General features: G+C 46.2%; 1 protein-coding gene across 6 annotated transcripts in view; it reads right to left on the reverse strand.

Moving 5' to 3' along the window:
- B73 (molybdopterin biosynthesis CNX1 protein / molybdenum cofactor biosynthesis enzyme CNX1 (CNX1)) overlaps window positions 1–27,313 on the reverse strand; it is a 247,031-nt gene that overhangs the window by 61,938 nt on the left and 157,780 nt on the right. For all 6 annotated transcript variants that reach the window (XR_015690856.1, XR_015690858.1, XR_015690857.1 and 3 more), the window contains exon 7: window positions 19,678–19,862. Coding sequence is in view for 2 of the 6 variants with exons in the window: in XM_087677661.1 (XP_087533787.1) it covers window positions 19,678–19,862 (185 nt within the window). In the remaining 4 variants the exon portion in view is untranslated. The remainder of the gene's footprint in view (window positions 1–19,677; window positions 19,863–27,313) is intronic.

Raw genomic sequence — 27,313 nt, forward strand, 5'->3', positions numbered from 1 at the left:
AGAGAGAGAGAGAGAGAGAGAGAGATGGCCTCCCATCTTGACTGGCTGATGTTTCGTCTTCTCGCCCGTTTCACCTGCACGCTGCCAGCCCAAGCCCTACGCTGGTGCTAAACTGCCCGCTGCCTGTGGACGACCCACGCCTCTGTTTCGTCAGCATCACGCGCCCCCTCACACGCGCCACCTCAGTCCTGGCTCACATCGCGCAGGCTCCTGTCTGCCCTGTTCGTCAACTTCACGCGCCACCCTTGCCATCCTGAGGTCCGTTTTCTGCCCAGCTCGCCCTCTGTCCCAGTTTGCATGTGCACACTGTCAACCTGATCTGTCCCGACTTTCCTGTGGCGCCCTGCTGCATCGGACTGCGAGGGTCTGTCTGTGAAGACCTGCTTTCATTCCGGGTAGGACTGAGTGAGGGTGATTGTTAAAGGTCTGTACAAACAGTATAGCAGAGCATAGATTTGCACAGAGCACCTGAGGCACAACAGCCTGCAGAAGGAGACAGGTTCAGTTCTGTTTTGTGACAGCTACTCAAGGCTGGAATAAACTGTGTAAAGCGTAATCCTCAGATATGGAGAATTAGCAGGAATCTAATGGTATTGATATGGCCTTTCTAGACCAGCATATTGGAAATGGGGATCATAAAGATTTGGCAGAATCTGATGGCGATTCGTTAGCTGAGGATTCTGGGCAGTTAATGGAAGGGGACGAGATGGGTAAACGTAAACGTCGCAAGATGTCGGTTGAAGAACCGGACTTGTGTGCCCTGAATTTGCCTCAGCAAAATGTTCGGCCTTGTGCTCTCAGACTAATGAGTCTTTTCAATTTATGCTGGCCTCTGCCAATCATCTGATGTCGGAATATGCTCAAGCTAATGAGGGTAAAGCGAGTTCTTTACCACAAGGGGAACATGTGGTGGCTGTTATGGGTGCTGATCTGGTTCTACAGCAGATTGCTGCCTTCCATGAGAGGGCTGCCATCTTTTATTTTACGGGAAGGACCCCATTGATCTACAGCATCCATGCATGGCTGCTATCCATGCTTGCCAAGGTGGAGATGTGTCAGGATGATGTTTTAAGGCAAGACCCGGCATCCATTGTGGAAGAGATCTATGATGGCCTGAGGGGTTTTTTTGAGATCCTCTTCTGTTCCCCCGAAGTGCGGGCTCATATTATGCATTGTATCCCGTTATTCATGGATGGCCAGTTAGTCCATATGGTTTTGTGGAGGCCTATGGCCGAATTTCAGGAGATATTGAGGTAGGCGTGCCCAATTTGGGTCGAGGTGGTTGATTTTCTTGCCCATCTTTGGCGACTTCTTCCCGTCGTGTTGAGATCTCTTGGAGAGGTGTCCCGTAATAGGAATAGGGCATGCATGCTTTGGGATACAGGGAAACCTCGCCCGACTGAAGTTCATTTTCAAGTTCCAGGGTTGCAAACTTTGGTCTATAAGCTCAAATGGGGTACATTTGCTGGACACTGTTTCACGTGTGGGCAATTGGGACGTTTCATTTCAGAATGCAATAGAAGCTAGGAGGTAATGCAGGTGTCTTTGGATCGTGATTTGGATATGCAAGACCATCTTCCGCAGCAGGTAACTTAGCAGCCTGAAGTTGCTTCTGAGCAGATTGTCCAGCAGGGACAACTAGATGGAAAGAAAACTGCTTCTCAAGTTGGAAATCAGCACGCTTCGCCCTCAGGGGACCAGAACATGACTCCTCAAGATAACTCTTGGGTTTTGGGGGTTCGCCGTAATACTAAATAGGAGTCTTGGTCTACTCCTGTTCACCCAACTCCCTAGACTATTAACCAGGCATTTCAATGCCGAGGTAGGGGATTCTATATGAATCCTCAATCTACAGTTGGTGGTAATGAGAAAAGGGTCTCTGTACTACTTTGCACTTTGATCCGCGAGGGAGACTGGTGCCTCCTCGGGATGTTTTCCATGCCTAGCAATAGCAGTTTCCTTCTCATAATTCAATTGCTAGCCTGCAAACGGCAGATCTGGTTGATGTGATTCGAAGCGAGATGGAAATATTTCACAGAGCCAAAGCAGTTGATATTAAAGGGAAAGGGAAGGTGGGGATCCGATAGTTTTCTTTTCTGTATTTCATAATGAGAATTGTGTTATGGAATGTTAAAGGTATCTCTTCGGGGGCAGTAAGTAGTATTGGTTGTGGAAAGTTGTGTTAGCCGGCAATTGGGATGTTCTATGTGCCGTGCAGCATAAACAACATGCTTTGGCAGGATCATCTTATGTATATAAGGATTACTTGGTTTTTCGTAGTGGGTGTTTTCCACATAAATTTGGAGTAATGTTGGCCACGTCAGATCTTCATTGAAACCATCTTTGATTTCTCAGGATTGTAGAGGTAGATTCATGATTTTGGAAATCCAATATGAGGGAGAAGTTTTATGGCTGGTGGGTGTGTATGCTCCTACTTCTCATGAACGTCGTCATCTTTGGGATGACTTGCATTCCCTTGCTATGGCTCGTCAAGGCTTTGCAATAGGTGATTTCAATGCCTGTACACCTATGGATCAGGCGACTTCTCAACACTCCGTTATGGATGGTCCTGAGCAGCAGGCTTGGGATTCTTTTGCAGCTGAGTCTTTGAAACATGACATGTGGTCTTGGTTGCATTCCTCATATTCAGGATATACTTATCGTTCTCTTCAACATCCAAACACATGGGCCACAGATTGGATAGGATCTATGTTTGTCAAAGTGATTCTTTTCTCCATGTAGTCCTTGATATGTGGATAGAGCGAAAGCATGTCTTGTCTGATCACCATCCTTTGATCTTGGAAATGGCACATCGATATGTTCATGCCTATAAGGCTCTCCTAGCTTGTCTACCCCTTCGTTTCAATCAATCCTTTCTCCTAAAAAATCAGTTTCTGGAATGTATTCAGCGAATAATTGATTCCTTTTGCTCTAGAGTCCTATTAGAAGAATTGGAAGCATGGACTGTTTTTAGGGATAATGCGCGTATGTGATCCCAACAGTTTGGTATTCAGCATGCTTCCATTTTACACGCTGAATTGCTGCATGCACAATCTTTGTTGGTCCGTTCTTTGTCTTTATATTAGTTGGGGGATTCTACAAATGACTTGCTGATAGGCGTTGAATGGTTGAAAGGCCAAGTTCAATCTTTACAGGAACATGAATATGCTAAATTCAAATTGCTGTCTAGAGCAGAGGCTTTGCACGATAACAACTGTCAATCTCACAAGTTCTTTTCTCGATTACATCAGAAATATGCTCGGGAAAATATTGTGCGTCTGAAGAATGAACAAGGTGTTATGGTGATGAAACCCGCTTTCATTATTCAGATGTGTGTAGATTTTTTATAAATCATTGTTGGGCCCCCAAGAGATTTTGTTAGACGCTGTTCACACTGCTCGCAAATACATTTGTGATTTGGTTAGTAATCAGGTTCAGCCAGATTAGGTAGCCTTAATGGAGGCGGATATTTCAGAGGATGAAGTGGAAGAGGTATTGTCCCATTTGCCAAAAAGAAAAAGCCCTGGTTGGGATGTGCTTCCTAATGAGTTGTTTTCAACCAATGTTGAGCAACTTAAGGACCCGTTTACTTCCCTGTGTCAGCAAGTTTGGAATTCCGATGTCATGCCTTCAGATTGGAAGATTGCAGTTAGTCGGTTATTACCCAAGGTTTTCTCTCCTACTTCTTTGAAACAATGGAGACCCATTTCTGTTATGGGCTCGTTATACAAAATCTTTTCGAAAATCATTGCCAACAGATTGCAAAAAGTATTTCCGCATTTGGTTCATCCTCGCCAATACGGTTTCATTAAGGGTTGAAATATAATGCATAACATTTTGAATGTTCAACTAGGGATTGACCTTGCAAAAGCTTCAGGCCAGCAGGTGGTCATGCTTCAACTTGATATTGAGAAGGCATTTGATCATGTAAGTTGGTCTTTCTTGAGGCAGCTGATGCTCACCATGGGTTTTGGGCCACGTATGGTTTCTCTTGTGGATACTATTGGTTAGGGGGCAGTGGCCCGAATTGCGCTTAATGAAGGCATCACTGATGAAATTACCTTATCCCGCTCTCTCCGTCAAGGCTGCCCTCTAGGTCCTTTGTTGTTTGCATTGGTTACTCACTCGATGCTTTCTTTGTTGGATAAGTTGGCCAATAAAGGTGAGTTAATTGGTTTATCTCTTCCCAGTGGGGCCCAACTTGTGGGTCAATCTTTGGCAGATGATTCCTTTATGTTTCTTAAGGCTGATCGCTCCAATGTTAATCAGGCAATGGCCACGTGGAAACTTTTTGCTATGGCATCAAGACTCCATATTAATGCTCAAAAATCCACTCTTATCTCTTGTACGGAAAATGATTTGCAAGCTTTGGGTTGGAATGGTATTGTGATTCTCAAGGGGAATATAACTAGGCATTTGGGTTATTCTATTGGGGTGGAGGTGGCTCCTTGTGCCTTGTTGGATTGGATGGCATCTCGTATTCATGATCGATTTATGTACTGGAAGTCACAAGGCTGGCCTCTCCATGTGAGACTTAAAGTTGCACAATGCACTATGGTCAGCATGATTTCCTTTTTCTTGCCTTTGCTTCCTTGGACTAAGAAGTCCCTATTGGAATTGGTCCAACCTATCAGATTCATGTTATGGAAGAAGAAAGGTAATCGTCTAGGTCAGGTGTGGATTTCATGGCAGAACGTGACTACTCCTAAAAGGATGGGGGGAGTAGCTCTATTGGATGTGAATTTTCATATCACTGCTTTGAGGTTAGCTCTTCTGCTAGCTCTTTGTCTACAGTCTCATCCCTGGAAAGATATAGCAAAATGCTTTATAGAAAAGACTGGCATTTCTTATGGCAGCACGGTTATTCATTCTTCTTGGTGGCATATGCTTAACTCCACAAGATCTATTAAGGTCTCTCAGTCTTTTCTCCTTTCCCATATGATCGCATCTTGGCAGACGATGTTACGTTTTTTGGTTTGGCGCCCCCTAGATTCTCTCAAGGTGGAGAATTCTCTCCCACGCGAAGTACTGGCCTCTTCCACATTGTTGGAGTGGCCAGACAAAGATCTACAGAGAGACAAGTTTAACCGCATGGCTTAGTTAGGGTTGCAATCAGTCCAACATGGTGTCGTTCCAAGACAAGCCCGTCTTTATTCATTTCGGTGCATTTGCCAGCACTTTCAGGTGCCTAGAGAGTATCATGTTATTTAGTCGGCCATATAGGACAAAATTACGAGCTACTATCTTTTGCCTACATTACAGCTTTTGTCTCCCTGGCATGATTGGATGTTTGTGATTCCTGATGATTTCGAGAAGAGGTTGATCAATTGGATATATCATCAAATGGTAGAGGCCAAGAGATGGGTCACGAACAAGGCAAATAAAGTATGGCGCATTTGGAAAAGCAAAAAGAAGTGGCAGGACAGATTCATCTAGCTCTGGAAATCTAAGGTTCTGTATCAGGGAAAAGTGTTTATGTGGAGGCTACTTATTGGGGCTCTTCCTACTAGGAATGTGCTGCGTGCTCGTAAGATCTTTGCTAGGCGATGCGTCTTTTGTACTACATGTGATGAGACAGTGCTTTATCTTTTTGTCTCTTGCCCTGTTGCAAAACAGATTTGGAGTTTTGTTTTCCGTCTCTGGTCCTCGTTGACTTGTCACTGGATTTCAACTCGTTTGTGGATTTTGGGGAAGATGACCTCCATGACTTCTTTGAGTTCAGATTATTTTTGCCTTTTCCATTTCCTCAGATGGACAGCCTTGTGGCATATTTGGCGTACTCAGAATGCCTTCATTTTTTATTCGGTATCTAGGATTCATGGTCATGTGCATCATACAAAGACTACAACCTTGCAGGTATTAGGCTTCCTTCATTCATGATCATACTCACAAAGTATGATCATCAAAGTATGATCATACCTTGCAGGCATTAGGCTTCCTTCATTGATGATCATACTCACAAAGTATCGGTTTACTTTATGTGTAAGAAAAGTGAGGTGTTCACTCACTTAAAAACCTTTAAGGCTTTGATTGAGAAGGAGACATGTTTGCATAATAAATTTCTAAGGCTGGATGGAGGGGGAAGAATATCCCTCCAATGAGTTTTTTGATTTTTTGCAAAAAATGGTATATAGAGGCAACATAAATGTAGATATACTCTACAACAAAATGGAGTCATTGAGCAGAAAAACATGCATATTATAGAGGTGGCTCATGTACTAATGTTAGAACATGCATATTATAGAGGTGGCTCATGTACTAATGTACCTCTATGGTGTCTACTGACCTGGTTCTTCCTGATATTGCTACTCCCTAGCTGGACACGGTTCGCTCCACACCAGCTGTGCTTTCAGTGTGATATTTCAGTGTTAGAGTCAGTGTAGATTTTCCTTGTGTGTGGTAAATGTTGTAGATGTTGGCACACAGACACAGACACACACACACACATAGAGAGAGAGAGAGAGAGAGAGAGAGAGAGAGAGAGAGAGAAGCGATGGCGATTTTTACGAAAAAAAAAAAAAGAAGCGATGGCGATTCTGATCGGGATGTGACATTCCTGCAGCAGTGGATTTCCCTGTGTCTCTTGTTCATCCAGGACAGGAGGTTCGGCTGCCCTGGTCGCTAGCCAGCCAGACGATTCTGACCTACAAACCAGCTGTTGTGCCCTATCCTGCCTCCCATCTGCCCATCTTTTGCAGACCTGTGTGCGTGTGAGTGTCCCATTCTGCGGCACCGGCAGCAGTCATAAATCAGGTGCGTCTGAGTCTTCCTCCTTTCACTTCTACAGAGGGTTACGCCTCCCGGCCTGCTTCACACAACCTGCTATTGGATGCCTTGCACATTGTCTTCCTGCCTTCCCGAGGCATCTGACCGATAGATACAGAGAGTGAGAAGGTGAAGATCGAGCAGGCTTGTGGTTTGCCCATTATTTGCCTCAATTAGTGGTCAATGTTTCTTGCTCACAAACTAATGGGCCTCTTCAGTTCATGCTGGCCGCTTCCAATCATCTTATGTCGGATTATGTCCATGCTAATGAGGGGAAAGCTAACTCAACGGATGGAGATCATGCAGTTGCAATAATGGGAACGGACCTGGTTTTACAGCAGATTGCTGCTTTCCATGAGAGGGCAGCCATCTTTTACTTTACTAGGAGGACTCCCTTGATCACCAGAATTTGTGTTTGGCTGCAATCCATTGGCTGCAGTCCATACTAGTCAGTGTTGAACAATGCCATAATGATGTTTATGGGCATATGCAAGCTCCTCTTGTTGAAGAGATTTACAATGGACCGAGGGGGTTCTTTGAGGTTCTCTTTTGTTCCTCGGGCGTGCAAACTCTTATCATGCAACGCGTTTCTTTCTTTATGGATGGGCAGCTAGTTCATATGGTCCCTTGGAGGCCTATGGCCGAGTTTCAGGAGGTGCTGAGGCAGGCATGCCCAATTTGGGTGGAGGTGGTTGATTTTCCTTCATATCTTTGGAGACTCCTCCCTTTGGTTCTGAGAACCCTTGGCGAGGTTTTGGTGGAATCTCGACTGGCTTCCCACAATAGGAATAGAGCATGTATGCTTTGGGATACAAGGAAACCTCGCCCGACCAAAATCTGCCTTGAGGTCCGCCTTGACGTTCCAGGGTTGCAAACGTTGGTGTATGAGTTGAAATGGGGTGCTTTTGCTGGATACTGCTTCAGATGTGGCCAATTGGGTCATTCCATTTCTGAATGCGACAAAAAGCCTAAGGTATTGCAGCGCTCGATGGATCCTAACATGGTTATGCAAGACCACCATCCTCAGCAAAATGTTTCAACGGTCAGAAGCGGATCTTGAGCAGCTTCCCCATCATGGTCGTGATGATGGGAAAAAGGATGTTCCCCAAGTTGGTGTGGGGCGTGCGCCGCTTGTAGTCGGGTGGAATTCGTCTCCTCAGGAGAATTCTTGGGTCACTGTGGTTAGATGTAAGACTAGATAGATATATGAAACCTCAATTTTCTCGTACACCAACACTGGATGATAAAAGGTCTTCTGATCTTGGTTTGCGCTTTGATGCGCGTGGGAGGCTTGTGCCTCCTTGAGATGTTCTTCGTTCCTAGCAATAGCAGTTTCCTTCCCCTGCTTCGATTGCTAGTTTACAAAGGACAGATCTTGTAGATGTAATTCAAAGTGAAATGGAGAGATTCCAGGTAGCTCAAGCCATTGATGTAAAAGGGAAAGGGAAAGAGGTGGTTCAGTAGTTTGTCTCATTTGTGATTTATCATGCAAATTGCCTTGTGGAATGTGAAAGGTATTTCTTCGGGCAGTAAGCAATATCGGTTGTGGAAAATTGTGTTAGTCGAAAATTGGGATGTCTTCTGTGCTGTGGAGCATAAACAACACGCTTTGGCAGGCTCTTCTTATGTTTACAAGGATTATGCAGTATTTTTTAGTGGTCGAGCTCCACATAAGTTGGGAGTTATGTTGGCTGTCAAATCATCCCTGCAACAATCGTTGGTTTCTTAGGATGCTCGCAGCCGTTTTTTGATTCTAGAAATACTTTGAGGGAGAGGTTTTCTGGCTGGTGGGCCTATGTGCACCTTCTACTGCAAGGGAACGTCGTCAACTTTGGGATGACTTGCACTGCCTTGCCATGGCTCGTCAAGGCTTCGTCAGGGGTGATTTTAATGCATGTGTTTCTGGGGAGTAGGCAACTTCTCTACACTCATGGATGCCCTTGAGAGAGGCTTGGGATGCCCTGGGAGCTGGGTCTTTGAAACAAGACATGTGGTCCTGGATGTATCCATCACAATCAGGATATACTTATCGTTCTTTTCAGCATCTTAATACCTGGGCCAGATTGGATAGGATCTACATTTGCCAGTCTGACTCTTTTTCTTCCTGCTGTAGTCATTGACATGTGGGTGGAAAGACAGCATGCCTTGTCGTATCATTACCCTTTAGTCTTGGAAATGATTCATAGACCTGTTAATGCTTTTAAGGCTCTCCTTGCTCCGTTGCCTCTTTGCTTTAACCAATCTTTTCGGCAACAAAATCAGTTTTCGGATGGTGTTCAGCAAATGATCGCTTCTTTTAGCTTGAGGGTCCTATCTGGAGGGATAGATGCATGGAGGGTTTTTAGGGACAATGCCCGAGCGTTTTCCAGACAATATGGTATTCAACATGCTTCCTCTTTACGAGCTGAATTGCAGCATGCTCAATCTTTATTGGTCCATCTTCGGCGACATCTTCGGCGACTCAACAACGGATGCTTCCTCATCCCAGGGCTTTTTACTCTATTCAAAGAGGCCATGGTTATCATGGCAAAGGTTCTAGCTATGGCAGGGAAACTTAGTAGCATGCATCTCAACATGGACAAGGTCAACAGGGATTTGCTGGTAGAGGTGATGGATACTCCCATGGAGGGGGTGATCTCAATCTAGGGGCAGAGGATTCTGGTATACTCAGTCTAGTCATGAAAATGCAAACAAGGATAAAGATTGCCATTACTATGGCAAGCATGGCCACATTGCAAAAGAGTGTTGGAAGAAGCACATTGATCTAAAGGGTAGATAGCAAGGTCACTATGCATCTTCTAGTCATGTAGAGCCTAAGACTGGTGAAAGACTCTTTGCTATGACTCATGTACGCAACAAGGGCAAACAACAAGGAAAGTCTGATGATGTCTGGTATATAGATTTTAGTGCCTCAAACCACATGACATCACATGGAGAGTGGTTTGTTGAGCTGAATCAGGTGCTAATGGCTATGCATGTACAGGAGATGATTCTTAGCATGACATAGCACACACAGGGATTGTTTCTTTGGTTATGCCTGATCGCAGAAAAAACACTCGCATGATGTATTGCATGTATCATCGGATGGACTACCAAGAATCTATTATTTGTAAGTTAGATGGTTGAGCAAAACTTGTAGGTACGATTTAATAGAGATGGCTACTTCATAGAGGAGTATGGCAGAGGATGTAGATTGGTTGCTAAAGGCCAGAGACATGGCAGGATGTTTACACTGGATGCAAACATACCTGAGTTGAATGTTGCTATGTTTTCTCATAATGAAGCAAGTATCCGAGACATCGATATATGGCATAAATCGATCGGACATATAAATGTTCAAAAACTGAAAAATATGCAGCATAAGGAGCTTGTTACAAGGCTACCAAGATTTAAGTATGCTAATTTGGGACATGTATGCTCAGTATGTCAATTTGGAAAACAAACCAGGTTTCTATTTGTCAAGAATACACGGAATAGCAACAAGCCTTTACAACTTGTGCACTCAAATATCTGGGGACTTGTGCATAATGGATCACTTGGTGGGTCTCAATACTATGTGACTTTGTGGATGACTATAGCAGGTACACATGGATATACATCTTAAAGCATAGAGATGAGGTGTTGGAGAGCTTTATGGATTTTAAAGCTCATGCTGAAAAAGAGCTTAACTATTATGTCTCATGCTTACGATCTGACAATGGTGGAGAGTATGTCTCAAAGGAGTTTGATAGCAAAGCATAGGATCAAGAGGCAATTGACTTGCAGCTATACTCCACAACAGAACGGAGTTGCTGAAAGAAAGAACATGGTGATTATGGAGACACCTAGGGCCATGTTAATGAGAAGGATATGCCTATCTTATTGGGCTGAAGCAGCACTTACGGCTGTCTATGTTATGAATAGAACACCTATTGCAAGAATACATAAAAAGACACCTTATGAGCAACTATATGGCCAGAAGCCTGACATACGACATTTGAAAGTATTTGATAGTATTGTCTATATTCATGTTCCCAATGACAAATAGAAGAAACTTGACCCTAAAATAGTGAAGTGTGTTTTCATTGGATACTCACAAGAAAGAAAGGCATATAGGGGCATTGTTCCGACTACACGAAAGACATTGCTCAGTCGTGATGTCGTATTTGATGAGTTAGCATCTTGGTACGGTGCTAAGAAGGTTGTAGTATATGATGATACTTCACAGGGCACAAGGCACTTCTTCTATCAGTGGACCTATTCAGGATGCATTTGGCAGTGTAAGTCCTTGGACAGGCAGGCTATGCAGCCATGGGTCTGCATCCACTCACATGGATACCTCAATAAGGGGGAGAGATAAAGGAAAAGAGAAGGTTTTGGATGTTGTTATAGGTCCATTGACTTCAAGATATGACTCTAGTGAGAGTCTTGATAGCGAGTTTGACATACTTGCAATGGTCACACATGGATACTTCTGGTGAGGGAGGAGAGTGAGCTGTTGGACTCAAAGTATGCAGATGATATCCCTCTTTATGTAGAGAATGATGAGTTGATGTTAGAGAGAGTGAGACTAGCTCTAAAGGTATTTTGCACTGCAGCTAGAACGAAAATCAACTAGCAAAAATCAATTGGCTTTCTTATAGATACGCACTCTAGCAGCACGAAGTGGGGTGTCGACTTAGGGTTCAGATGGGTTAGACCGTCAAATATCTAGGGTTCCAGGTGGGACTCGACATCACTCCTGCCCAACAGTTTCTTCCAGTTCTCTACTCTATTAGGCGGAAGCTGACCTACTGGAGCACTATCTGCCTTTCCTTAAGGGCCGAGCCCTGGTGGTCTATCAAGTCCTCCTAGCGATGGCTTAGTACATTGCCTCTTGTTGGTGCTTCTCCTCGTCTTGTGTGGTTTAGCTTTGTCACCTAGTGCGGAATTTTCCCTGGGCTCACTTAGACGGTTCCAAGGATTCTCAAGCCAAGGTGGCGTGGGCGACCATCATCTAGCATCGGTTTGAGGGAGGGTTTGGGATCGGGCAAGCTAGTGGTCCATTGTCTCACACCACGTGGGCAGACTTGAAAGGTCCTTCTGCAGGAGGGTCTCCGAGAGTATAGACCAAGGCTTGGCGGTGGTTGTTGTTGAGAAACACGGATCTAGAGCATGGCTATGGTGGTTCAAAGACGGGAAGAAGACTTATGTAGACATAGACTCAGACACTGACTGTCACACAAGCGAATTACGTTTCAAGATTGAGACTTGAACTCATAAACACAGTCTTATGTGTGGACAATGACACTGACACTTTACTGGAAAGAAAAGAGTACTATCATTGCATTAAGAAAAGGAAGCAAGTACAATGCTTTATAGGAAAGTAGGAAACTGCAGCAGGCACCACTGTGCATATGGGATAGGTAAGCCTGCATGTCCTTGGCCCTGAAGCTCCATACAAAGAGGCTGTTAGTGAGTGTGATTGCTGAATTTCAACACCCCTCCTCAATCACAACTAGAAAGGCACAAAGTGTGTAGAGGCTGTAATGAGAACCACCTGCAAAGTGTGGGCACACCACAAACATGGTAGACACCAGAGGCTGTCGCAGAAAAGGCTAAGTGTGGGCACCAAAACATAATGGACATCTAGAGGCTGTAACAGGGACCTCACAAAAGTGTACAGGGACTGTAGTGCCAAGTTACATGAGGAGTTTACAAAGCTTATGGCAGGAAGTATTAGGGCTAGGAAATACAAGGCTTGAAACTGAAATAGAAACATGACGAAAGGGCCCTTTAATACATAATCTTTTACTACGAGAGAATCTGGCAGGGGGCTCATCCTCCAAATCAGAATTGGGCTGTAATGGAGGAGGAGTTGGAACAGAAGGTGGAGGCTACTTTGAAAGAGGAGCAGGATCAGGAACTGACACACCACTAGGAGGAGGTGCAAGTGAGATAATCTTCTAAAGAAAAATACCATAGGAGACATTACTGCCTTGACCTTTCCGAACTCTTTGAAAATGATTATCCATCTTCGCGAGCATGAATGCTGATGTTAGAGCCTAACATGGAAACCCACAAACTTGTTAACATGTCTAACTCTATAAGCTTGCGGCTTGGGGACAACATTCTTCGAAACTCGATATTTCCTGACCAAATACTCTTAGGGAACCACGTACTTTGAAACTTTATTAGCTTGGTACTTTGGAACAGAACTTGATGCTTTCCGATATATACTACTTGATACTTTATTAGCTTGGTACTTTTGGGAATAGAACTTGATACTTTTGGATATATACTACTCAACAATAAACAAATTCAAATATATAGTTGTTAACTTGCCAACAAACAATTAACTACTCAACAATAAACAAATCCAAATATGAAACCAACAAAGGTCAATGTATATCATCAAGAAGTAGTTACAAATGTGTACATGAGTGAAAGAGCAAATTTCAATGTGTCAAGAGACACAAGTAATGGTAGTGTGAAAACACACTATGTAGAGACTTTGATGTTGAGCTTGAATCTTCCTTGCTCGGGGTCGTCGATCCTTCTTCAATCTTCTCAGGTCCTTCGCCTCCTTGATTTCGTGCTGGGACAGTAGATCAGAGTGGAAGTGGGTTATTCCAGGTGGCAGGAGAGAGAAAATGATGACATTTTTGAGCTTTGATGAAACTGGCTATGGCTGACAGTTTAGGGTTTCAGACAAGGGCTTGGTTTTTTGTAGATTGTAGGAGCTGTAGTTGATCATTTTGAAAACTTTTTTCATAGAAATGAAGCTTACTTCAAGCTCTTCCAAAGCCCTATCCTCCTCGTCAAGATCGCAGCATGTACAGTGCGCGCAGAGCGGACAAACGGATCAGGCGCAGATTTCGACAGCAGCTTCATTCTGAGCCCCACCCCTCCCCACCCTCGACTACTCAGGTTCGAGAGGCTACCTCTGGGAGCTCTTTGGCACCCCAGATACCTTCTTTAGCTTTAGCACGACCCGCGGCACTTCCTTCATTATCAGACATTTCGGAGTCCGTGATTCATGAGTTTTTGGATTCCCTATCTACTTCAAAGGGGGATTCAGAGGGGGATGTTATTTCTTTGCCCTAAGAGGGAGCATCTACTTCTTCTTCAACTTCAGCGGGGGCCCGTCCACCTTTCACCTTAGAGGGGCAACCTACTCCACATGAAGTTCTTCACCCATCCTCTCCTTTCTTGGGGTGGTTGTCTTCAACCAGTCATCTCTTCTACTTATACCCAGGATCTTCAAGTACCACCTAAATCGGGACCTCAAAGGTTCAGCCGCAACTTGGTGACAAGGCCTTCGTATTCCTTCCAGCATGGATGCACGGAGCTAGTGACTTCTCTCCAGAGGTTGAGTTTCAGTTTCTCCAGCTCACTCTATCTACCGTTCTTTAATCCAGGTTCCCTTTCCGGTGGAAATCTTGGATCTTAGGGATGCTTTCCATCTTCTTCCTTCTCTTCTCTTCTTACCTTGGTCACTTGGTCAGCATGGAGCCACCTCCCGAGATCGAGTACGGGCATATCCTTATGGTTCTCAGCACCACACAAAGTCCGACATTCCTCCTATGCATTCCATGTTTTCATCATCTTTGTACTAGGGCGCTTGGGCAAGTGAACAATTTCCCCACGAGAGACACTGTCCAAGTGGCACCTACTACATGAGCTTTCTTCATCATGTAGCATTGCATATCCACCTTACTCTTCTCTTGTTCCCCTTTTTGGGCCTGAGAGGGGTTGTTGAGAAACCCTTCACCCGTAGTTTGCATTTTTGCGTTTCTGCATTTTGCGTTTAGGGTTTTCGTTTAGGATTTGCAGCCCCAAAAAGGGGCATCATCCTAGACTGACTGTGCCCATTTATAGGCCACTCTTTCATTCATTCCTCACGGCTGATTCATTCATTCCGTCACCTCTTCTCTCCAGCCTCTCTACTGCCCTCACATCCCTACAGGAGGACATTGCGGTTCGTGGTTTGTGGCTGTCTTCATCATCTTCCTTGTGCTACGACACCCTTGGTCCCTTGTATCACATTCACTCCATGATTCGGAAATTCATCATTCCATTCATCAGAGTTTCTTCTCTCTTCTCTTCCCTTCCCCATGTTTGCCCAGTTCATTCTGTGTTCCTTCCTGCAAACCCTACTGTCTCGTTGGTACGTCATCATTTGACAAACCCTCACCTGTTTCTTGTTTTGAGGTACAAGATCCGAATGGGTTTTCATATGTGAACTTCAATAGAGGGGGCTCACGAAGCAGACGAAATTCAAGTACATCTACAGCTTCTGTTCATTAGAGCATGTCACACACACTTATCACTTCCCTCCCATCCCACCCTCTTCTATATCACACCTTGATTACCTCTCATCATCTTTCCAAAACCTCGGATTGCATCCACATCTGCATCACACGCCCTAGGGGTAGAATCTTCCATCTCCGCTCCTAGCACCTTTTCCTTCTCCACCCCATTCTCTACCTCTTTGCACCATGGTACTTCATTAGGGGGAATGCCACCCTCTAACATAGTCTCTCACCTTTCAGCAAATGAGCACACCGATCACTCCTGGGCCGACTACGATGGGCATCCCCCTTGCTATCCCCAGCTTCATATCTCCCATGACCACTCATACACAAGGGTTTCCATACTCAGCTTATGGTGCGTCTTCATACTCTCCTTGGGTTACACCTATACAAGGATTCCCCTCTTCTGCTTCTCGTATTCTCAACCCACTTCCTTGGGTTCCTCATGTGGCTACCATGCCCATGCCTAGTCAGCCCATCCCTACCTATGGGTTCCTAGCTGATTGTCTTAACTCAAATGCATTATAAACTAATCAGGTCTTAATTACAGCCCCAAAAATCAAATAACAAAACTTCCATTGAAAAATGTGTTCCTAGAGAGTGTCTGTGTCCCATAAGTCAAACCCCAATTTGGGAGGACCCATCCATCTATAAATAGCCAGGCTGCTCATCACTTAGCCTTCTCACATTTTTGCAAATTGTTGGAACTTGTATTTGCTGTTGACACCCCGTTCACTGAGGATATCTTAGTTCAAGCTGCTGTCTGCTGTTGTTCTACACCTCGTGTTTGCTATCAAGCCCTCTCCATCTCTTGGTGATCATTTCCAGCCTGCTGCTATAACCAAGACTGCTGTGTTTATTGCTGATCTCACAGTTCCATCCTGTGTTTGGACCTGTCCTGCTGCTGTCAGCTTGCTGATGTCATAAACACACCCTACATTTACTGTTTTCGATCATTGCCTGTGCTGCCAGGTCATTATCCTATGTGTGTTTTGCAGTCTGCAGCCATCCTCAGCCTGCCACGTCATCACAGCAGGCTGCGTTTGCTAATTTCTTACTGCTTGGCTCTATTTGAAATTGATCTAGCCATCATAGAGCTGCGTTCATTGCTAGCAGACATCTCTACAGACTGTCTGTTGCGATTTGGGATCCATCAAAGTATGGCACACTCTCCTCCTAATACTCTCTGACCTGGTCATAGAGACATGAGAGTTTGGTGGTTGATATTTCACCTTTGCATAGTGTGTTTGATGCATTTAGCATCATATATAATCAGCTTGTTTGTTATCTGTAGATGAGTATTTATTTACATGGTATTAGAGCTGGGTACTCATTGAACAAACCTAGGCTTTTGATCAAACAGCTCGTCATCAAAGACATGTTCACAACGGGAAGATGAGTTCGAACACTTCACACCGCTTCAATCTTCCAAACCCTGCATGCAGAGGCCCGAACAAGAGTGGGCCTCACAACTTGTTCCATCTGAATTTTGACTACGTAGTGCCACATACCAAAAATCCCTAGGACATTCTCTAATCTCCATAACACTCACCGAGGATAACGCCCCTCACAATACACTTCACCATCTACACCCTACTCTAATCGTCTAGGTCAATGATCGCCAAGCCGTTCTGAGATTTGGGCTGAATAATGACATGCCAAACTACTTTAGCTCTCATGTGACTACCATCTCCACTCAACTAAATGAAACTTCTGATGTCCAATAGCATAGCATTTCAAATAACATCTTCACTTTTTGGGAGTCCACCACTCTTGGTTGTTCCAAGAACCAAGACATCTTCTAACAACTACGACATCATTGTGCTCCTTATGGACTTCAAGAAGACATACGACCACATACACTAGGAGTTTCTAGAGGGCACGATATTGTGGATGCAGTTCCAAATAGTGGGTCTAGGGAGACGCAGCTCTTTATTCCTGAGCACATAGTTGGGTTCTCATTCAAATGGTTGTCCACTAGCTCCCTTCTTGTTTCTATTTGTAGCAAAGGTCATGAGCTCTTTCTTGATAGATAGATCCATGAGCATGAGAGGCATCAAGTTACCCATCCCTAAGCTCCTTGGTGTGCAACTTGCAAATGATAATAGAGATGAAAGCAACTTTAAGGCCATTTTAGCGGCCATGGACATATTTTGCAAAGCAACAAGTGCCTTGATTAACTGGGCACCAGTCCTAGGGATTTTCAGTATGTGGCACTAGATAGTCAAAATGCCAACCACATGAGGATTTCACCTAGGTTTCCTAAAGGAACACGGTGAGGTACCTTGGATGCCACGTGGGGATTGACATTACTTCGAAGCAACAATTGGCAGCTCTTCTTTTAAGCATCACATAGAAGCTCCTTTACTGGAGCTCGCTGAGGCCTTCACTAGCAAGGAGAGTGTTTAATGCCAACCAGCTTCTTCTCACGACCATGTGGTGCATCATCTCCTATTCAACATTCTCTAGGTCAAGCCTTGGCTAGGTCAAACCCCTCATCAGAAATTTATTTGTTCAAGAGCAAATGAGGGCCTAGCTAGAGCAAAAGTGTCTTGAGATGTCATTATATAGCCCACATCTAGAGGATAGCGGATCACAAACCCAAACAATCAAAGTACAGGCCTATTAGCTAATCTCATTGTCGAACCTTAAAAGAAACTTTTGCTATGGAGGCTTTAGTCTATTACAACCACACACGAAGGACCGTGGCAGCCCAACATGCATATGACCTTTTAAGAGATCATGAATAGAGAGTTGGAGAGGAGTTTTGAGGTAAGATTTGCAGCTGGTATAATCAAAACATGAAGATTTGCTTCATCAGGCCTCCATTAGCCACCATCAACTATAGTTTATGAGAAGAGGAGGCAGCCTCTTCTCTTCAATCACTATTTCCAATCAGAGTCAACCACACACTTAAAGCAGGTGGGCAGGGAAGGATTCTCCACATAGGTTGCTGTTTCAGTGGAAGAATGGTTTGCATTTCAAGAGTTCCTACAAGAGATCTAGAAGTAGAGACTACAGAGCCTTTGGGGGCCATAGGTACACTAATGCTGTGACAAAGAGAGCACCTCTTGACTATAGGATAGATATTGACACTTCTGAGACCTGCATTGGTCTCTTCACTAGAGGGGAGTTCGATCCAGCCATGTGCTTGTTAGATGGATGGAGACATTCGGCTTATTAGAGGAGGCCCCTTCAAAAACTACAATGGGATTCAAGAGCGTGGGTGTGGAGGGATCCATTCCTCAGTAAGCCATGCAATGGTCTTCTTTGGCTACACTATCAAGCTGGGGAGGAGAATTCAGACGAGCAGGATCAGAGCACAACCAATAACCACTTTCCATTGCCATAGATAGCGCATCTTAGATCATTTCCTTATCACACTTTCCTTGCAGTCTCAGTGAAAGCTTTATGCCTAGGAAGATATCCCTCTTCCTGTAGCTATTTGATCACAGAAGCTTAGCAAATGGTACATGCCTTGGATGTGGCAAGGACCTAGTGGCATATGTGAGATGTGGTGAGCCAAAGAAGACACAGAGAGACTACTTATGGAACTGTCCAAGAGCCCAGGACATATGTAGGAGAGCCCTCAAGATGGTCTTTCACAACACAAAGACCATGATACTAACTTGGGGGGCCATAGCTTGGGTCACAAATAGAGGCCCGACATGTGGTTATGAGGATTTTCAAGAGAGCCTCTGTTTTCTCATTATCGGTTGGATATGAGCACAATCTCCACTCTAGATTACTCACAAGCACAATGAACCCACAAATACTAGCATAGATGGGCACTGATTGCTAGCATTATTGCTCGAGGCATTTGGAACGAGAGGTGCAACCATGCTATAGACCTTCAAGATGTCACCACTACAAAGACCATTTGGAGGATTAGGATAGGGATCAACCATACTCTTGGCAAGAGATCAGAGAGGATGGCATGGTGGTTCTAAGAGGATGAGGAGAGAAGCCTTCTTGGAGACGTGGAACTCTAGCAAGCTTTTTCAGACAGCCCCTCAGATGGCTTGGCATTATAGCCCACCTGATTGGTTGTTTATACAATCATTGTATTTGTCATATGCTTACTTTTAACAGGGTTCTTTGTACTTTCTACTTTATCTTGGGAGGTCTTCTTTGAGGTGTTACATTGTTTTCTTTGGAAAAAACAGATAAGAGTGTCTGAGGCCTGGTTTGAATCTCACCATAAATGGACACACAACCTTCCCATATAGCTTGGGCATCTCTTGCTTTTCTCACAAACACCAAGAGCTCAACTTCCCTTTTGCTTGGATCCATTGCTACTTAATACCCTGCTAGCTTATTAGGAGCTGCTCACCAAACCCAAATTCTACACGTGCTTTGTTACACCTCTGACCATGCAGCTAGATAAAGATCCGAGTACATCCACGGAAGTCCCATGCAATGATATCTCTTCAGAGATGCATTTAGGGTATTGTCCTCACATGAGCTGCATTACAAAGAGTGATGATTCCTTATGTTGGTCAGTTTGATACAATGAGGCTCACTAATACTCTCAGGTGTCAGAAGTGACAAGTCCAACTAAATGGTCAGGGTAATAAGGTTAGGAAGCACACTCCATGCAGCAACACTACCTGGAAAATACAAACTCCACTGGTTGTACCTGCAAAGGTTTGGATTTGACCACCCTGACAACTGCCGAATAGCAGGGATAACAAGCAGATTAAAGCCCACAATGCAGCTGACAGGGTTCCCTGGAAGTCCAAACACCAGCATTTCTCTATCCAGGCTGATAAGAGGACAATCTATTGTTGCAAATGTCAATGGTTTTCCTGGCTTCATCAGTACCTGCAAAGCATGCACATAATTTTGTGAGTCTATCAAATTATGTGAAAGAAATGTATTAGGCAGAAACACTGTTTTTCCATCCGAAAATGCTGCACTTTAGAGAAACCAACAAGAGCAAAAATAATTTCCGTTTAAGGCAGTCCATCAACTACAAGAAGTTTGTTTGCAAGAAATGCAGGAAGTAAATGGCAGAAAGGCCACCATATTTATAATCACAAACCTGCGGAGTTCAAACTTCTACTTCTTTGCTGGCGAAGATTGTTCTTCACTGACATGCACCTTAAATTTGTGCAATCATTATGATTGATGCTTAAATGTGAAGGGAAAAAAGTTGGGAAAAATGGGTTATGTTCACCTCTCTGTCTGTCTGTGGCAGTGCCCACCTCTAGGAGCGAAGGGGATATCTGCATGTGACAAATGATGCTGGTTGGTTAAACACAGCCTGCTACATGGATCTAGGGTTTAGGATTAAAACTAGCATAAACAATGATCCAAAAGGCTAAAAAGATTGATGCAACACCCAGATTGACCTTGTGGCAGAATCTCTCTGATGTGAAGACCAAATTGCATTAAGCATCTGGTCATGGCTGCCCTCTTATTCTGTTTGTTCTGCTATTTCCCTCATCTCATGTGTGCCTTGCCATAGCCACCATGCCCCACCTCCTGCATGCTGCCCCATGGCCTGCTGCCTCCCTCAACAGCCTTGTACAGCACACCCTGTCTCTATCACCTCTAACTTGCTGCTTCCCTTCCTCTCTCTCCTCCCCTTCCTCCCATCACCTCTTCTTGTTCATCCTTATCATCATTTTCTGCTCTTTCTCTTCTACTGTCTTGTGCTCCCTCCTATCACAAGGTCCACTTCCCTTTTCTCACCTGTGCACTAGTTCTTGCCCCTGTCCCTCCCCCTATCTGCCAGAGTCAGTCCCCCGTCCTTGTTCCGCCTACTGGTCTGCATGAATTATTCACTCTATCTATCATGCCTTCAAGTTGCAGTGCAAGTCACAGAGATTTAGTGCATTTTCAAGCCATCCAATAAGGTGCACATCCAACAACACCCAATCACTCTCTTTTTCGCTGGCATAGTCCCTAAATCCAACACCTCAGGTCACATGATTCACTATCATTGCGAATATCTGAGGGATACATTAGGCATGCTATGTCTACATCTAATTACCCTAGCTGGCCGTGACTTTTCCCTTTTGTTCAGCTAGGCCCGTCATCAGGAAAGATACTGATACAAATGCAAGATGTAAAGAAATGCTAGGGCAAACAGAGAGAAATGCAAAACGTACAGCAGCAGTGGAACATAGTTTGTAGAATGCTCAATGAAAATGAATGAATCTGGACATGCACGATGCAATAGCGGGCCTCAAACCTTTTGTGTCTCAAGGACCTGAGACCAGGTGAGTCGAGTGTTCTCAGAGACAACGAGAAAAGCTCTAGAGTGTTGTATGTGAGATGGATCCCAAAATGCAGCAGTACCAGTTCACTGTTAAGATGGTATATCGCTGCAGCAGTGAAGGGAGTAAAACACAGTCCTCCAGGCAGTAGGATGTTTGAGATGACTCCAGGCAGCAAAGATACAGAGTTGCTGGCTGAGATGGGCAGCTCCACGAACAGCAGTGAAGGAGGAATGAAATCATCAGCTGGTTATCCACAAATAGCAATGAGAAACAGCCTGTAGATGATCAAAACACAAATGGCAGCAGGTCATCTAATGATGGCAGCGGATGTGAGAACTTCAGGATATGAAAACAATGATGCATATGGGTTGGCAATTGCTCCAACCCTAGTGCTCCTCCACACAGATGGATTAGGCTAATCTGTCTTGTCCAAGTACAACACAATTAATGACATACAATGGCATCTGATCCAAAATGTCCGATTGTTTTTAAGTACCCATTTGTGACCATTTGGGGTTACTTTTGGGGTGGTGGTAGGCGTTCATTAGGCTTCCTCTACCCCACACACACACACACACACACACACACACACACACACACATATATATATATGATGAATAGTTATAATATATCAAGTCACCAAAGGAGTACAAAGATCAGATCACAAATGTGATACAAAAAGTCCCAGCAAAGCAATAAAAGAGATTCCTCCTAAGCAAGAAGATCAGCCTGCTAAACAAGATCTAACTGCCAATGTAGAAGACTCTTGAACCTGGAAATATGTCCTTGGACACCCACGATAGAACTGAAGACAAAAGCATTCTGAGTAACCCATCCCCAAAGTCTAAAAAACTGGAACAAGATCTTCATATGTGGCTGCGCCAGATTGGGATATTTTCCCTTAGCAAAAACCCAATCCGCGGGACACAGCAACAAGCCAACCACAGTTCTCCGAATATATGATAGGAGGGTCCAGATTTTCCTCGCCAAAGGGCAAGAGATGAATGCGTGACACGAGGATTCCACACTGGTAGTGCAAAAAAGGCAACAACCATTTGAGATTGTGTGCTTTGAAAGAGCCGAGGCAAGAGGAAGTCCATCAATGAGCACTCTGCGAAAGAAGACCTTGCATTTGAACAAGGTCTTCTTCAGCCAGCCTTCCATGACAATCCTTTTCCACCATGTCTTTGATTTATGCATGCCCCAAACAAAATTGTCTTTGAGAACCAGCCGATGAAGATCCTTAATCATGAGATGATACGCCCGGTTAGCCGAAGCCTTTTCAAGGTTGAGTCTGCTGCAGAGATCCAATCTTGTAAAGGATGATCAAAATCAAGTGGGAAAAGGGCTGGTTAGGCTGCAACACCCTCTCGATCCGGCCCCATTTATCACGATATCAACGAGGAATCTAAAAAAAGTCTCCTAGCTGTGCCAAAAGACATTAGCATCCTTTGGCTCACTACAGTCACATCGACGACAAAAAACAAACCTAGATGAGACATACAATTGAGTTTTGGTCAGTCCTCTTGTTTCCCATGCCAAGAGAGCAATTTTGACATGAATAACAGTCCTATCTGAAAGGACTTAGCCATCACACGATCCTCGACAAGATGCTAGTGCATGTTTTGAAGAACCAACTTCTGGATGGTCAATGCACATAGCTCGAAAAAATGACCAATGAAGGGAAACCATATGGGTCTCTGTATCTAGGCTAAACCCACCACCCACGCTTTTTGGAGTGCAAACATGACTCCAAGAGATCCAAGAAAATGTGCATGCAAGAAGTCCTTCCATAACATGAAATGGATGTGCCTAGTAAGGGCATTCAAGAGAGTGGTATTCCAAGGCTGAAAGCGGCAGCTCGAGCTGTCGTGTCGCCTGCTATCCCCGCCTCCCTCACGATTGTCACCTGCGGTGGCGCCCCCTCCTTCCCCGCCTGAGCCCTTGCCTTGCCTACCCGCCGCCCGCGCCAGACTTCCGCTCTGCCCATCACCTGTCCTATCCGACGTCTCGCCCTGCCCGTCACCCCCGCCCTGCCCTGGCCGTCGCCTCGTCCTGCCTGTTGCCCCACCCCCGCCCTACCCGTCGCCCCGCCTTCGCCATCAGCCTGCCCGTCATCCATCCCCCCCCCCCCCGGCACGCTTCCCCCTCTGCAACCTCAGACCTATCCATAACAAACACAGCAGGATTCCCCTCCCTCGCCATTGATTCCCCCACCCTCCAGTTGCTCCCTCCATCTGCAACAAACCCTCCCCCTCAAGTAGCACCGCGATGTGATTGTTAGTCCTCTCAGTAGGGACGCGCAATGGAAACCCCTGGTCAGACGCCGGCGCACTCACCGAGTGCCCCCCAGTCAAACACCTTGCGCGTAGTCCTCTCTAAGGAACAACTCTTAGCCGTCTGAACTAAGGACCTGGAGCTAATGGAAGCAACGATTTATGGTCAGGTAGTAGGGCATTCCCCAGCCAGGGCCCAGCTTCGGGACTGGCTACACTCCACGTTGCACATCGGGATAGCACAGATCGAGAAGGCGGTCCTATTGCGCCAAGGGATCCTCATGGTCTGACTTAGCTCAGCGGATGTAGCTCGCCAGTTACTCGCCAGCTCACCATATGCGTCCACGAAGGGGGTCATACACATGGTCCCTTGGTACAAGGGCTTCACTGTGGAGGCATTTGCACTTCACAACAGGTTTCATCGGCACCCGGTAACTCTTCTTTTCCCCGGCCTGGCGATTGAGTATCGCCAGTTGGTGGAAGACTTTCGAAAACTTTTCGGCACTATCCTTCCCACGTCCTCCGCAGATGCAGTGACAACTGCAAGAGTCCCAAAGGTACGGGTGGCAATGAAAGAGGTCAAGAATATCCCACAGTTCCTAGAGATTGAGGCAAGCGGGCACTCCTTTAGGCAGCAAGTCATTGTGACGGGGCAGCTAGGGCAGTGCCTGCGCTATCACGACTTTGGGCATCAGGCAGCAAGTTGCACGCATTTCAGAGCCAAGGTGGCTCCGTCGACAGGCCCACAGGTGGACGCTGATGGCTTCACATGGGTCCAGAGAAGACAGAGAGGGAGACGGCAGGGGGGGGGCGCAGCTTGCCTCTCAAACCCAGCCTCGGCAGCATGGAGCAGGTGGGCATGCGACACCCCCTCGGCAGAGCACTCCACAGCCCCCTCTTGCCACCCCTGCCCGGCATGACCGCAGCCCCCCACATCCACCACCCATGCCACAGACTACCTCTCCTAAGTCCCCATAGCCCCCACATCCACCACCCATGCCACAGACTACCTCTCCTAAGTCCCCATAGCCCCCACATCCACCTCCCCCCTACATCCCAAGCCCCCCCCCACTGACCCTGGCCCACAACCCCCCACTCCCATGATCACTAGCCCCCCCGCCACACCCGCCATGTACTTCTGTCCACCCCACCATCCCTCAATCATCCTCCCCCCTACCACCTCCCATACTGAGCACCTCCCCCGATCCACACCTGTTTCAGGCCCCCCCCCCCCCCCCCCCCCGAGTCCCACCCCCTGCCTCCCACAGGAGGTGGTGAGACACACACACCTACATCCTCTTCGCACCAGCAGTCCTCCCCCTCCCATACAACCACCAGCTCATCCACCCCTGCCCTCCGCCACACCTTCCTGAGACAGGCACACCTGTTGCCACAGGAGTTCTTCTGCAGTGGCCCATGGTCCTACTTGAGAGTTGCAGAGCACAGAGAGATCCCACTACCTCTAGAGGTGGGGATCTTCATGGTTCATAAGTCAAGGAGGAGGAAGGTCCATCTACTAGCACCACCATATGGACCAAACTATGCCTTCTTTCTTCAGTCCTCTCACTCAGGGGAGTGGACGACGACACAGATAGAGGAAGAATTGAAAAGTCAGGTGGCGGACCACACCTCCCAGTGGATGGGAAAGGACTAGCATTGTTTGCACAACAGTGGCCTGGTTGTATGATGGACATTAACTCGTGGGCTAGTGCCGAGGTCCCTCACCTGAGCATTATCTTTCGAGCCCCTCCATAGTGCAGAGCTCCGAGGGATGTGAGTGAGTGGCCCCTGGAGTAGGCGGCCCGTTTCTACCATTGCACAGAGGCTCGACTCTCAACATGGTTGATAGATGCATTGGTAGTACCACCTGGAACTTCTATCATCCTGTTAGTCCGGCCGAGGGGGGAATGGAGCTCGCCGTCTAGACAGGCGGCAAAGCGTACTTGCATGCCTCATAGCTCCTCCTCCTCGTCATCAGCCTCCACACCGAACAGATACCTATTCCGGCAGTCATAGGTTTCCCCATGAGCTTACATGTTCCATCCTGGAATCTGAATAGCCTCCACTAGAGTGGGGCACATGATTCCAGGAAATTGATTGTTCGGCAGGAGTTGCAGCCTGTCCTTGCCGGACGGATTGACATCTTACTTCTACAGGAGCACAAGCTCATCCCCACCCAGGCCCAACGGGTAGGGAAAGTACTCCCAGGCAGCAATTTCTGGGTGGAGATCGCGAAAGGACTCCCAGAGGTGGACTCCTGGATTGTTGGAGGAGACTTCAACAACCTGAAGGCTTTGGAGAACTAGCAGGGCAAAGAAAGAAACTACCACCGCATGGCCGGGGAGGAGCAGGAGGCATGGAAGGTGTTTCTACTGGCAGTAGGAGCACGCGAAGCTTGGAGAGACCTTGCCTTCCACAGGAGGGAGAGGTCGCTGGACTTCTCTTGGGGGTACAGGCGGCTAGGTGGAGTCTTGCTGGAGCGGTTGGACAAGTTTTATGTGGGAGATTGGGATGGCTCCTGGGGAGGCCAGATTGGGCTGTTGGCGAGCACCACGTTGTCCGATCGTTGCCCAGTTCTCCTAACACTAGGTCCCCCGGCATCTGCCCTAGACTTACAATCTTGTCGGATCCCTGACTCGATCTACAAGAGGGAGGAGGTGACGAGAAAGATAGAGCAGATTTGGACCAGAGAGTGGGGCAAAAGGGGCTTGATCGCAAAGGAGATTGCAGAGGCCCTAGCTGAGTCGAGTAAAATTTGCCAAGAGACAGCCATACAGGCCAGGCAGCAGAGCTGGGAGGAGGAGAGAGAACTCCGGCGGGACCTTGCAGCCACATAGAGATTATTACAGGTGGCAATAGGGGATCCCACGTACGTGCGTGAGTAGCCATTGCTGGCCTAGAGGACAAGCGCTCTGAGTTCTCTTTCCGCACCTCAGCAGCTTTCTGGGCACGGAAGGGGGACACGATGTACAGGGAGTTTTTTCAACTACACCAACCTCGCACATCTGGAGATTAGATACACAGCCTCCGAGATCAGTATGGAAGGACCCGTTCTAGCCCAGACGAGGTGATAGAGATTGCTACCGATTACTATAGTCGCCTCTTCCAACAGGAGACAGCCTCAGCTAGAGGACAACGATGTAAAAAGCAAGTCTGGGATAATATCCCGTACCTCATCACAGAGATGGGACGCTCCCTCCTAGCTTCCTTCACATAGAAGGAATTAGAGAAGGCTTTCCATACATAGGACAAGCAGAAATGCCCGGGAGAGGATGGCCTCTCTAAGGCTTTCTTCGCTACCTTTTGGGAAGTGGTGAAGGACCCCCTACTGTTGGCCTTTTAGGAGATTTTCACTTCAGGACAGATGCCAGGGAGTCTATCGGCAAGCCTTATCAGTCTTCTTCCCAAAGCGGGAGACCCGTTGGAGCTTTCCTAGTGGAGACCCATCACCTTACTGTCAATGGCCTATAAGACACTGGCAAAGATGATTGGTAGGCCACTACGCCCCTTGCTTCCAGACATCATCCATGACACACAGACAGGCTTTGTCTACGATAGGAGCTTGCTAGACAATGTATTCACCTTCTTTGAGGCGACAAAGTGGTCCTAGTACAGTGGGCAGAGATTGGCTGTACTACTCTTGGATTTTGAGAAAGCCTATGATAGGGTGGACTGGGATTTCCTAGAGGACACCATGGTAAGGTTGGGTTTCCCCCAGGCTTGGATTTCTGGGGTCTCCGCACTTTACAGATCGGCCACCAGCAGGGTTCTC

This window comes from Lygodium microphyllum, chromosome 5 (assembly GCF_053477565.2).
Source record: "Lygodium microphyllum isolate KBCC chromosome 5, Lygodium_microphyllum_v1.1.10, whole genome shotgun sequence".
In the NCBI taxonomy this organism is placed as follows: domain Eukaryota; kingdom Viridiplantae; phylum Streptophyta; class Polypodiopsida; order Schizaeales; family Lygodiaceae; genus Lygodium; species Lygodium microphyllum.